The 14,465-nt window shown below is 41.9% G+C and overlaps 1 protein-coding gene across 3 annotated transcripts in view; it reads left to right on the plus strand.

The window, feature by feature from the left end:
* Window positions 1-4,934: 4,934 nt before the first annotated feature.
* LAMA3 (laminin subunit alpha 3) overlaps window positions 4,935-14,465 on the plus strand; it is a 341,587-nt gene continuing 332,056 nt past the window's right edge. For all 3 annotated transcript variants that reach the window (XM_043973095.1, XM_043973110.1, XM_043973101.1), the window contains exon 1: window positions 4,935-5,216. In XM_043973095.1, coding sequence (XP_043829030.1) covers window positions 4,935-5,216 — 282 coding nt within the window. The remainder of the gene's footprint in view (window positions 5,217-14,465) is intronic.

Genomic DNA, 14,465 nt, shown 5'->3' on the forward strand with positions numbered 1-14,465 from the left:
TAAGTAACTTGCCCAGGGTCACACAGTTAGTAAGTGTCAAGTGTCTGAGGTCGGATTTGAACTCAGGTCCTCCTGACTCCAGGGCCAGTGTTTTATCCTAGCTGCTCCCAGCTTCCCTTTTAAGAGTTAATTAATGTCAATTGTTTGTTGTTGCTATTGGGGAGATATCAGTTGGTAGAATTGAAAGTGGGCTGTTATTCACTGGGTTAATTAATGATGTTCAAGATACTAACTGCAACTGATGATTCATAGTGGGGAAACACACTGGCATGAGAGTATGAATGAGTTGATAGTCTTAGAAGGATGTCTCTTCACTGACTCCTAACTTCCCTGGCTTCCTTCAAGTCACATCTAAAGTCCTACTTTTTCTAGGAATCCTTTCTTAGTCCTCAAGCTTAGCGCCTTTTCTCTGAGACTACCCTCGATTTATCCTGTACATATCTTGTTTGTAAATGGTTGTTTGGATGTTGTCTCCCCTGTAGACTGTGGGATCCTAGAGAGTAAGAATTGCTTTGCCTTTCTTTGTAACCCCAGCATTTAGCATAGGGCCTGACAGAGGATATGTGCTTAATAATTGTTAGCTGGATGACCAACTGAAAAGCACTTTTACATTCCAGGGGGACCCCTGGAATTCTGAATGGGAAATGTGTCCAGCAGCTGTTCAGGGACCCAAACTGCCACTGTGAATGGGAGTCTAGGAGTATGAACTTCAAAGTCTATATTTACACAGTCTCAGGTACTTTAATCTGGGGGAAATCCTTCTCTCATACTATACACTGGTATGTAGTGCAACTATCTTCAGACCTGAAGTACACAGCTATGCATGAATCATTTCTGAGGTATTAGGAAAATGGCCAAACCCTAAATTCACTTGTGCTAGATTGAGTTTTTCTTTTAACACCCAACTCTGCATTTCTATAGCACCTACCTAGTGCCAAGTAAAATAATGCCATCAGTTGTGTATAGAACATCTCAATAACACTCATACACAGCAGGGCCTTTCTAAGGGCAATTTCCCTTATGTCTTCCCAGAGTGTACCTGGGAGAAATAGATGGAGAATCAGGAGAACTCAGTCTTGTGCTTTCTCTGTGAAGTTTTAGTGTATCTCTTAGTCTATCAGTTCCTGCTCATAAGACATGATTGCTGCACTTGAAACCCCACCATATTGGTGAAGTGTTTGGAGCTCTTGCATGCATTTCATACCACACTATACAGCACACTGTAGCTATGATTTTAGGCTTTGGTATTGAGTGGTTATGATCACCTTCCTTAACAGGGATATGAATATTAAAGACATAGTCATTAAAACTTTATTTTATCTCTGACTTCAGAGAATATGGATAAAAGGCATTATCAATTAGTTATTTCTAAAGGTCTATCATTTTACAACAAATTGTGGAGAGGGAAAGAGTCAGGGATAGTGGTAGACTTCTGAGGAAAAGAGGAGCTAAGATTTACCTGAATTCATGGTGTCCAAGAGAAAGCAGAGAATCATTCAAGGTCCCCAAATATCAATCTGAGTATAGCACTATTGCCCTCAGATAGAAGTGAATGTATGTACTCATTTCTGAAACTTTATTGAGGCCACATGAATGCCATTTTTAGAAGCCTTTCCCCCTAGATGAGAAAATATTTCTTTTTGCCCAGTATTATAATCTTCACATAGGTACACTTCAGGTGAAAAAACATCTGCATTAGCTACTGAGACAGCAAGGGACCACTAATTTGCACATAGCCAACACAACCCTACCCTTGCTGGGTGATCTCCTCACTTTTAGTGGCAATGGTGGGATCAACTCTAGAAAATGGATAACTATAAGATTAGGTCTGGTAGTGAATAGAAATCCAGTCATGCCCACCTTGTGACCCCATTTGGGGCTTTCTTGGCAAAGATTCTGGAGTGGTTTGCCATTTTCTTCTCCAGCTCATTTGACAGATGAGGAAACTGAGGCAAACAGGGTTTAAATGACTTGCCCAGGTTCACTTAGCCTAGTAAGTGTCTGAGGCCAGATTTGAACTTAGGCCCAGTACTTTATCCACTGAGATAGTGTGTTTCAAACACTGTGCTAAGTACTTTGTACAAGTATTATTTCATTTCATCCTCATAACAACCCCACGAGATAGGTACTTTTATTATACCTATCTTACAGTTGAGGAAACTGAGGCAAACAGAGGTTAAGTGACTTGCCTGGGGTTACACAACTATAAGTGTCTGAGGCTAGATTGGAACTCAGTCCTTCCTGATTCCAGGCTTGGAATTCTATCCACTGGGCCACTAGCTGGATCCCTTTCCTACCTATGTTATTTATTACCTTACATAACATGCAATATTTGCCCTAATTTTTCATTTGCTAGGAATACCATTTACACTAGATATCTTGTTTGTCAGGATCCATACTCCAAATATAGCCCTTACAGGGCTAACTCACCTATAAAATATTTACTTAAGATATGCCGTTTTTGTTTGATCATCTTTGAAACTTTTCCCATTGGGCCAAAGGCACAAACTTTATTGTAGGAGTGTCACCATAAAGTTATTTTTTTTTCCCCTCTTGATGAAAAAGTGAAGTACATGGTATTATATGTCCTCTAGCTAGGGAATGTAATAAAAAGCTTGGCAAATAGAAATTCTGACTTTGAATGATGCAATAAATCTGGGTTGCCATAAAGGTTAACATCGCTTTTTACAGCAAAACATGCAAAATCAAGTACTGTGAGGAATAAACCTTGGCTTTCTATTGACAGACTGCCAGTTATGCCCTCCGAGGGTCTCTGAAGCTAAAAGAACACCTAGATGCAACTATCTGGGCTGGAGTTGTTACTGAATGAAATACAATACCATTGGACAAATATTTCTTGAGATACTGTCTGTAAAAAAAATTCCCATTTTTATCCATTGTCGATTGAACATGGTCTAATGGATAAAATAATTGAAAAGTATGTCATATAGAAATACTGACTTTGGATAATGCAATAAATCTGGTTGCCATAAAGGTTAACATTGCTTTTTATAGCAGGACTTCAAGTCTGGGAGATCTGGGTTTCAGTGTCACCCTGACATTAGCTTGTGTAATCACAAGCAGGTCATTCAATGAACCTTGGGCTATTCTCTAAGACTATCTATTTAGTTATAGACTGTCTAGATTCTGTCTCCCTGCAGTGACTTCCCATACTGATGAAATGATAGGTCATTGAGGTACTGATGTCCATTGAGAAATAGACTTTGTAGTTTCCAATAATTTATTCATCATTCATGATCAGATCTAAGGGTCTGGAAGTCCCTAGAAAATATTTTGTCTTTCTCTCTTCTCCTCCTCTAATCTTCTCCTTTCAATGTAAACATATTCATACTATTCATTCTATAGCACCTACCTAGTGCCAAGTACTATTCATTCCATTTTACAAATGAGGAAATAGGCTTAGAGAAGTTGTGACTCACCTATGGTAAAATGTTAGTGTCAGAGGGGAGATTTGAATAAACATCTACCTGACTCCCAGTACAGAAATGAATTCACTACCTCATGTATACAACTATGGTGTTCAAGGTGTTTTCCATACATTATCCATTTCATCTTCACAGCTTCACATCGAGTTAGGTAGAGTCATTCTGTCAATAAACACTTTTTAAGCACCTATGATATGTCGGGCACTGTGCTAAGCACACATAACACTGCAGGTATTACTATGGCTATTTAAAATATGATGGAATCATCTATGTAACTAACTAGCTTTTAGGGGTAGCTAGGTGGTGAAATGAATAGAATCTGGGGTCTGGAGGCAGGAAGCTTCATCTCTTCTTGAAATCAAATCAGACCTAAGACACTTACTAGCTGTATTGACCCTAGGCAAATCACTTAAAATCCTATACGTTAGTTTCTTCATCTGTAAAATGAGCCGGAGAAGGAAACGGCAAACCATTCCAGTATCTTTGCCAAGAAAACCCCAAATGGAGACAATTGGTGTCCAACACGACTCCACCACCACCACCACCACCAAGCTTTTTGACCTTGGGCCGAGGGCTACAGATGAAAAATGAGAGGATTCGGACTAGATCTCTACAGTCTTTTCCAGCTCTGACATTTTCTTTGATTCTGTATGTCACGTTGCCCCAGCCAAACTGTAGCTTCCTTTCCACCTCTCTTTCACCTTCTTTTATTCCCCTTCCATGATGAAGACCAGCGCCTTATACGTAATACTAAATTCTCATTAAAGTTTGGCTTTTGAATGATCATTGCCTCAGTCGCCCACGATGCTAAGCCTCCTTCATTATTCCCCATGGTCTGGAGTTCCTGATTTTTGTTTGGGTGAGTGAGAAACATTGAAAACAAGGGATAACATTTCACCCCTTTAGCCAAAAAGAGGCCTTTTAAAATTAGAGGGGGCGGGCATCACTGCACTCAACGCTTAGGGCAAGGAAAAATAGTAACACCCACTGGCCCTCAAGCCTTTTCTTCCCCTCAGTAGAAAACTTTTTAGCTGGGGGAATGATCGTGCGAAATCTCCCTTAGTTCAGAAACTTCTGTTGGGCCGGTTTCCTCATTCATGTAGTTAAAATGCCAAATGTGACCACAGTGTCTTCTTCTGTTAATAGAGTGACCAGACAGACTGGCCTGCTATAGGTTTTCACCGTAACGAATCCGGTCCCACTGCTCTCCTTTTCTCTGTCTCTTCCTCCCTTCTCCCTGGATCTGCTCCGCGCGCTCGGCTGGGGAGGCGCTATGGCCGCCTCCTCCGACAGGGGGGTGTGTTCTCTTCTTTCTGGGACAATCTCCAAAAAACAAGAGCAGAGCGGGGCAGAGCTTTCCGTCCGCTCCTGCTGCTGCTGCTGCTGAGGTCACCGAGCCCGCTCAGAGATAGCTAGAAGACTGCGCTGCCCAAGTCGGGTGGACAAGGCAGAGTGGGGCTGGCACTCCCTCTCGTTCCCCGGGACATGATGGCCAGGGTACGGAAAAGGACCCCAGCAGCTGCTCCAGCGCCCTGGTGGCTCCCGTGGCTTTTCCTCCTAACGTTGTCTCCCCTTTCCGCGGCCGCCGCTTCTCCCGAGCCGGAGACCGGCTTCAGCCTCCACCCGCCCTATTTCAACCTGGCGGAGGCGGCCAGGATCTCGGCCACAGCTACCTGCGGGGAAGAGCCCGGGGGCGGGAGGCCCCGGCCCGAGCTCTACTGCAAACTGGTGGGGGGTCCCATCGCCTCCACCACCGGCCACACTATCCAGGTAAGGTTGTAGCGCGAGCGCGTGCGAACGACGCAGGTTGCCCGGAGCGGAGGGCAGGTTCCCAGGACTTAGACTATCGGAGGCCTTTTGGGAGAAGAGGGGATGGCAGCTCCCGGGACGCGCTCTGGGCTCTCAGCTGCGGCTTTTGACCAGGAGGGAACAACTCCCCAGCCCGAGGCAGAGAACAGGGAAGGCTAGAGAGCTCTCGCAGCTGGCCTTTGGAAGATCGAATTCCGAATTGGTGGCTTCCAAGCCTATGCCCCGAGGCAAATCATTTCACCTTCTTGGGCCCCGCTTTTCCTCTAAAGTAAAAGGAGAGTGCTGGGCTAGATAATCCTTAAACTCCCTTCCACCTCGGAAGCCCGAGGACGGGAGGCAACGAAGAAAAGACGTCTTTCTTGGGGGAATTTTTAGAGAAAGTCCCAAGTACAATTTGTTGCTGGGAGATGTCAGGACAACCAAGATAAACTTTTACTTCTGCTTAATTCCAAACTTGCCCTTCATTCTTGTCAAGGATAGTTTTTTTTCTCCTTGTTCATAGGTCGATAGTACTGGTTAGATGAATGACAAGGTTTGGTGAAAAGGCCGTTCTGGGCTTGAAGTTGGGAGTACTGAGTTCGAGTTTCAGCTAGTTCAGTGACCTTGGCCTTAATTTCTCAATCTTAGAGGGAGATAGGACAGTAGAGTTGGAGCTAGAAAAGGTTTTAGAAATCATCCAATAAGAGAGCCCGAGTCTCTTCTTTTTGTTCAATTATTTTTCAGTCGTGTCTGATTTAGTGATCCCATCTTGGGTTTTCTTTCTTTCTTTTTTTTTTAGTGAGGCAATTGGGGTCAAGTGACTTGCCCAGGGTCACACAGCCAGCAAGTGCCAAGTGTCTGAGGTCGGATCCGAACTCAGGTCCTCCTGAATCCAGGGCCGGCGCTCCACCCACCGCGCCATCCAGCTGCTCCATCTTGAGTTTTCTTGGTAAAGATACTGGAGCGGTCTGCCATTTCCTTCTCCAGTTCATTTGACAGATGAGGAAACTGAGGCAAATGGGGTTAAGTGATTTGCCCAAGGTTTGAGACTGGATTTGAACTCAGGAAGATGAATCTAGGTGGTGCAGTGGGTAGAGTGCCAGGAGGACTCATCTCCCTGATTTCAAATCTGGTTTCAGTCACTTACTAGCTGGATAAGTCACTTAACCCTGTTTGCCTTAGTTTCCTTATCTGTAAAAATGATCTGGAGAAGGAAATGACAAATCAGTCTAGTATCTTTGCCAAGAAAACCCCAGATGGGGTGACAAAGAACAGGACACGACTGAACAACAACCAACCCTCTTATTGATCAGGAAATTGATTTCCAAGATTAAATGATTTGCCCAAGTTCACACAGGTAGTAGTAAATGGCAGAGCCAGAATTTGAACTCAGCTCCTTTGATTACAAACCCAGTTCTCTTTCTAGTGCATTATACAAATATACGTATTCCAAAGTCCTGTTTTTAGTGTGGAGGTAAAGCCCGTCAGATCTGTAATTTGAGTGGGGTAACTGGGGCTTTACTTAAGGGTGTCAAATTTTGAGGGCCCTTATAACATTTGAAATCTTTAAGCAGCATAGTAACTGTTTTAGATCCTAGTTAACAAAAATAATTAAAATTGGAAGCTATTAAATGGTGGATTAAGGTGAACTTTTCCCCCACCCCACCTCTCACTTCTCAATTAAGGGCACATTTCATGCTTGCTCCAAGACTAAGCTCTCAGAATCTTAACCAAGCTCCAAATGCTTTCTTTATGTTTGTGGACCAGTTTAGATAAATTTGGAGAGGCTTACCTACAAACAGGTAAGTGGCCAGGTGATCATTTTTCAGTCACAGCAGCTCTGGAAGACTATTAAGTTGTAGAGGGCTTGTGATCTAGGTTGGTGGTGGGACATTGTTCTTGGATGTCTTGAAGTTTTGAAGAATATTTGCACAACTGATCCCAGAGGGCTGGTGTGAGGAAAATGCTTTGAAAAGCACTCTACAAATATGAGTTCTTATTATAGTTTGAAGGGATGTTAGAGACCAACCTATCCAACCATCTTTTTTTTTTTAAACTGATGATGGGTTACATTTTAAAAAATACTCCCAGAATTCAAATCCTTCATTTTACACTTACTAGTTATATGACATTGGGCAAATCACTTAATATTTCTGGGGGCCTCAGTTTCCTCTTTGTGAAATAGGGATAATTATGCCTCTAAGATATATCTTACAAGGTCGTTTTGAAGAAACCAAAGTATAAAGTAGTAGAGAATTGTGAATTACTAATATTGCTGAAGAAAGGGCTAGATCAGGGATAGTTTTTGCCCTCAAGCTCTTCACAATCCAAATTAATTATACACTGATTCATAGTCCTAGGCAGAAGAGGAAGAGGTTTTCTTAGGTAACTCAGCATATGCCATTCTTCTAGGCCAGGGTGTAACTTTCAGGAACAGAATGTTGTCAGGTGTTGAACCTTATTCTCTGAAAGTCAAGGATAAAGAAAAGCCAGGCTGAGTGGGGCTGTCTGTCTTCTCTCAGGGATGAAGGCAAGGGAGGACGCAGCTGGTGTGAGTGTCCTGTCAAGGACAAGGAAGAAAATGAAAAGGATTGAGGCTAGTTTATTAGAATGTGCTTCAGCCAGGTGTTTTGGCAGCAGCTGGTTCAAACTTGCCTCTTTGGAAATGGGAGGGGAGAAGAAAAGGGAAGAGAGATTATAATTCACCAATCTCTTCTACTATAATCAGTGGTGATTGTTCTAGGTTGGGGCTGCCTGTGTGCAGTTGTAGAAGTGACAGAATACTGAAGTAACTCAAGACAACTCCTTTATATCTCTGATCTTTCATTAAACAAAGCAAACAAAACTCCCTGGCACCAGCGTGGATTTAGAAAATAGTTTGGAAAAGAAAGTTAAAACATGACTTAGAATTTTTAAAAAGTCTTATTTTTATAAGTTAGTGGCAACTCAATAATTAGAGAGTTGACACCTGAATCACGTTCTGTGTGAGTCGATAGCTGAGGTTCTGCTGTTACCAACATATATAACCAAGCAAAACAAATTCCTACATTGACCATGTCCAAAGCAATTATGTATCCATCTGTACTCCCAGTCTGTTGTGGCTCTTTCAGGAAGTGGGTAACCCTTTGTGGCCAAACTCCTTGAACTGTCAGAGTGGTTTTCCTAAAGTGATGATCTGATTATGTCACTCCTCTCCCCTACCAACCTCAATTAACTCCAGTGGCTCCCTATTGCCTCCAGGATTAAATACAAAATCCTCTGGTGTTAAAAACCCTTCACAACCCAGCCCCTCCCTCCCTTTCCAGGTTTCTTACACCTTAATCCCCACCAAGTATTCTTTGATCCAGTGACGATGGCCTCCTTGCTCTTCCCTGAACAAGACACTTGCTAAACCTTGGGCATGTTCTTTAGCCATCCTCCAATGCCTTCAATGCTCTCCCTCCTCATTTCTGCCTCATGGCTTCCCTGATGTCCTTTCAACACCTCCCAGTGATAGTGTTTCCCCCCTTTTTGATCATTGTTTAGTTGTGTCAATTCTTCGTGACCCCATTTGGGGTTTTCATGGCAAAGAGACTGGAGTGGTTTGCCATTTTCTTCTCCAGCTCATTTTCAGATGAAGAAACTGAGATAAATAAGGTTGTGATCCGTCACACAGCTAGTAAGTTATCTTAGACCAGATTTAAACTCACAAAGCTGAGTCTTCCTGACTGCAGGCCAGTCAACTGTATCCACTAGCTGCCCCATTCCCCTTTTTAATTATTTCCTATTTTCCCCCACATATGTAGCTTATTTCTACATATTTATGTTTGTCTCTTTTATTAGATTGTGATTTTCTTGAGAGGAGGGACTTTCTTTTACCTCTTTTTGTATTCTCAGTGCTTACTGTAGTGCCTGGCTAGTAGTAGGCACTTAAATGTTTATTGACAACTGACTTTCATCAAGAGTCCTTCTTTGATGGTAATTGGTCATTGTGATGATATGACTTCCTTAGTCTTTTTTTTTTTTTTTTGCACAGGGCAATGAGGGTTAAGTGACTTGCCCAGGGTCACACAGCTAGTAAGTGTCAAGTATCTGAGGCCAGATTTGAACTCAAGTCCTTCTGAATCCAGGGCTGGTGCTTTATCCACTGAACCACCTAGCTGCCCCCGTTCCGTAGTCTTTAAAAGTTGATTGTCAGGGGCAGCTAGATGGCGAAGTGGATAGAGCACCGGCCCTGGATTCAGGAGGACTTGAGTTCAAATCCGGCCTCAGATACTTGACACTTACTAGCTGTGTGACCCTGGGCAAGTCACTTAACCCCAATTGCCTCACCAAAAAAAAAAAAGTTGATTGTCTTTAAAATGCCGTTGCTATTGTATTAGTTGTTCTCCTGGTTTTGTTGACTTTACTCTGTATCAGTTTATACAAGTTTCTCTGAAACCATTCTCTTCACCATTTTTTTGCAGCACAGTAGTATTCTACCGCATTCATGTACTATAACTTGTTCATCTATTCCCCAGTTGATACGGAAGGCTTTTCAGCTCCAGAATTTTAATAATTTTCATCAGGTAATAATATTCCTCTACAGTTCTTTGGTGTCAAGTTTTAGGGCCAATATAAGGAATAAGTAAATAAAGATTTCCTCAAAGACTACACATATGCAAATAGAGGCTGAAAAGGAACGATTATTCATAGGAAGAAAGAACAATTAACAAATTAATATATTGCATTTCAGTTTAAGTTGACTTGGACAGGCTTCTAATTTATTAATTTAAATAGGGCACTGTGCTTTGCTTATGTTCACATATGAACACACTGACTGAGCCTCAATTCTTACTGTGAAACATACTGCAAGCCTATTACAACTTACCATATAACCACTTAGAACTGATAATGGAAATACAAAGACTATCCTAAGGACATTAGCCTGCATTTGGCTTAATCTGACATAAATACAGTGTTTACATAGAATGTGAAAGACAGATGTGCAGCTCTATTTTCTCTATTTTTCAAAGAATGAAAACTCGATGCATTTATTATTCATAATTCCTATTTAACTAAATTATATGATCATATTGTACATGATAAGGAATATGAGGAAAAGGAGGCCCAGAGTAGATGAGTCACTTTCCCAGTCACAACATGTAGTAGAAGAATAGGGAGTGGACCTTACTTTCTCCAGGTCTAAAACCTGTACTTTTCCTACTGTATTATTCTCACTTTCCTTAAGGGACTGGATTAGTTTAAGAAGGCAGCATGGCAGGGGCAGCTGGATGGCTCAGTGGATAGAGTGCAGGACCTGAATTCAAATTTAGCCTCAGACACTTTGCTAGCTGTGTTACCCTGGGCAAGTCCCTTGACCCTGATTGCTCAAAAACCAACCAACCAACCAAACAGAAAACCAACCCCCCAAATAAAAACAACAACAACCTAGCATGGTAACAGTACCTGGGTAGTTTCTGGTCTTGGCTCTGTTACTGTAAGACCCTGGACAAATTCCTTTGCCACCTAGCTGCCCTGTTGTAGTTCTATGTACTCTTGGAGCATGGAATACTAGTAGAAAACCAACCAGAGGGTTGGAATAGGTGAAGCTCCTTTCCTGGCTGAACAGTCTTTGTATATGAGTCACCAAAGTGGGGAGTTAGAGGCAGTCACAGAGAACAGGAGTAACAGGAAGATACTCAGTGCCCACAGGATTAGGAAACAGTGGGGTATGAGGAGATGGGAGGACAATGCCTATTTCAGACTTCACTTAGTGTCTATAAAAGGAAATAACAATTAGCAAATTCATGAATTATTGCCATGTTTATAGATTGTGAAGGTCATGGGAGCACATATTTGGAACTGGAAGGGACATTAAAGTCCATCTCATTTTAAAGATGAGGAATGGAGGCATTGGGAGGCCAGGTGATTTGTACAAGGTCACATAGGTAGTAAGGGAGCAGAGGTGGTATTCCAGTCTGGATCTCCTGCCTCCAAATCCACCACTTTGCCTGCTGTACCACCCAGATGCATATAATCATCTGTTAACTTACAGTCCTAATATTCTCTGACTCTTAGTAAATCCATGCACCTTGATTACTTTTTTTTTTTTTACAAGGCAATAGGGGTTAAGTGACTTGCCCAGGATCACACAACTAGTAAGTGTCAAGTATCTGAGGCAGGATTTGAACTCAGGTCCTCCTGAATCCAGGGCCAGTGCTCTATCCACTGCACCACCTAGCTGCCCCATCTTTATTACTTTTTAATGTGACAATAATGAGGGAGACTAGATCATTGTTTAGGAGACAGCTAGCATTTATAAACACTTTAAAATGTGCAAAATACTTAACAAATAATATATCCTTTGATTCTTACAACAACACTGTAAGGTAGGGGCTATGGAGAACCCCATTTTACAGATGAGAAAACTGAGGTAAACAGTTTAAATGACTTGGCAAGTAAATGTCTGAGGCCGGATGTAGGCTCAGGTCTTCCTGACTCCTGGCCCAGCGCCTCTATGCACTATCCATGCATAGTTTGAACATATCTTTTCCTGATCAGTCAGGTAGGTGGCACAAAGGACCTGAGTTCAAATCTCACCTCAAACACTTAAGCTGTGTGACCCTGGGCAAGTCATTTGACCCCAGTTGCCTTAAACATCCAGGGTCATCTCCAGTAGTCCTGGTATTTTTCTTGCTACTGGATCCAGCTGGCTCTGGAGGAGAAAGGGACGTTGGTGACCTTGCACAGCCCTCCCTCACTTAAATCCAATTCAGTGCAAGTCATTACATCACCCCCAATGTCATGGTCCTCTTTGGGAAGGAAGGATAAACCACAATATTTCTTCTTGGTAGGTGTTAATTATGAAAGCAAATAACTCAGATCAAACAAACAAATTCTTACAGATGGTAACAGAAATGAAGGTATGATTCTCCTTAATGAATTTCATTTTGTAAAAAACCAACATTGGGGGGCAGCTAGGTGGCGCGGATTCAGGAGGACCTGAGTTCAAACTCGACCTCAGACACTTGACATTTACTAGCTGTGTGACTCTGGGCAAGTTACTTAACCCTTATTGCCCTGCAAAAAACAAAACCAAACCAAAAAACCAAACATTAGCTTAGATTCAGGGATGACATTATAATTTAGTACCTGAAGATAAATATAAAGGAGAGTTTTCTTTATTTTTTACTATTTAGAATTTTAGAACTGTTGAGGCTTTTTATAAGAGGCTTTTTAATCTGTTTATTATGTAGCTCACATAGATGTAAGGATTAAACACTTGATTTTTCTCCTGGCACCACAGAACAATACAACAGAAATATGGAGAGGAGGAATCTCCTTCTCCCTCATCCTGGATCTTTCTAGTTGCTGTAGAGAATCATTTATCTGGAGCTCATGGCCTCCTTAGACAAGTGTAGTTTCCTAAGGAACTGTGAGAGTCCCTTAGAGCTCATCAGTCTAGGTATGTCAATACTGTAACTATATACCCAGCAGAATAGCCAGGTGTGCATTGCTGACCCTATCTTCTACTACCTTTCTAAGGGGCCCCACCTAGCAACTCGTGCCCATATTTGAGGTGGACATATCCATCTTTACTTTCTTCCCTGCTTGCAAAAGCCCTTGTTCCACTCTTCCTTTCCATGCATTCACTATAGTCTATAGATTCATGACCAGGGGTATGCTGATAAATGTTTGTTTTTGTTTTTGTTTTTTTAGTGAGGCAATTGGGGTTAAGTGACTTGCCCAGGGTCACACAACTAGTAAGTGTTAAGTGTCTGAGGTCGGATTTGAACTCAGGTCCTCCTGACTCCAGGGCCAGTGCTCTATCCACTGCGCCACCTAGATGCCCCTATGCTGATAAATGTTTAACAACCAGCTCTCCAAAACAAAAGGTGTTTGTGTGTGTGTGGTGGTGGGGTTGGGGGGCGGGGAGGGCAGGAAGGGAAGTGATTTGTTCAAGCTCACACAGGATCAGCACTTTAAACAGTATTTAGGTCAATATGAAAATCAAACAACTGTTTTATAGTTGTGGTGGAATGCCAGTGAGAGACACTTAGCCCAAATATTTCTGCAGCTAACCAGTGGTTGCTAAGGCTCAAGAGGGGTTAATTTTCCTAAAAGACTGGGACACTCCAGCGATGGAAAATATGATAGTAGCACATGTTATCAAATCTCTCTACTTTTCTGGGTCAAATGCATTTCATGGGGTGGAAAATGAAATTCTCTGTAGTTGAGACTGTTTAAATGGAAAGCTACAGATTTCTTTTTCCAAAAATAGAAATCATTATAAATATGTTATGTTTTATAAATGTGAATAAATAGATTTAACTAATAAAATCTTCGTGACCCCCAAAATCCTTAATATATTCCAAACATCTTGGAAGGGATGCAGACAGAAGCCTTCTCTATTTAGATAATGTTAAATCATGTATCAGCTCAAGACTGATAATTCTTCACATATATAATGTACTGTGCATTAGCTTTGAATTAATTATGAACATGAATAATGCATTTATTGAACCAGATATTCTGAAAATGCAAAAATGCTTTCCTACTTCTAAGTTAGACACTCTTCTTAAAAACTCAGTTAACTCTTGTCTGGTCCTCTGGTACTATTTAGTGCAATAAAGCTTTGATTTATTCAACGGGGCCTGAGTATTCCCAAAAGCTAAATAACTTCAGTACAGATATCTAGAAGCAGAGAGGGGTTTTCAATTTTGGACCCATAAGCCAAGTACCCTTTCAATGATGGGAGGCTCTAGAAGTAGCCCTTGAGAAAAGAGTGATAGGGAGATAAGGAGAAACAATGCAAAGAAGCCTGGTGGAGAATTTAGATAATGAAAAATGGGCAGGCTGTATTGTGAAACATGACAGCCTGGAATTCTGCTACCAAAGCTTCATCCTGACCAGGGTGCCCATTAACAAACAAACAGAGGATTGAAGGAAGAAGCCTGAAGTGCTTTCAGGGAGACTGTGGGGCACACGTGATGCCAAGCTCTAGATCAGATTTAAAGGCTTAGGAAACTGTGCTGGAATCCAACCTTCTCTATGACTGTGGGATGCAGGAATGCCATGGATGACACATGAAACTTTTTGAAGAATACTATCAGCATCGTCTACAAGTGGCCCTTAGCAGTTAGTTAATAATGAAGTCCTGGAAGACAGCCAGTCTCTGGGTAATGATGTGGTCTGTCTTCAGCTGTTTTTCTGATCCAGACATGTGGAATGGATGAACATCTGAAGCAGTTGTTGCATGCTGAGTTGAAA

The sequence above is a fragment of the Dromiciops gliroides genome, chromosome 1, assembly GCF_019393635.1.
Source record: "Dromiciops gliroides isolate mDroGli1 chromosome 1, mDroGli1.pri, whole genome shotgun sequence".
In the NCBI taxonomy this organism is placed as follows: Eukaryota; Metazoa; Chordata; class Mammalia; order Microbiotheria; family Microbiotheriidae; genus Dromiciops; species Dromiciops gliroides.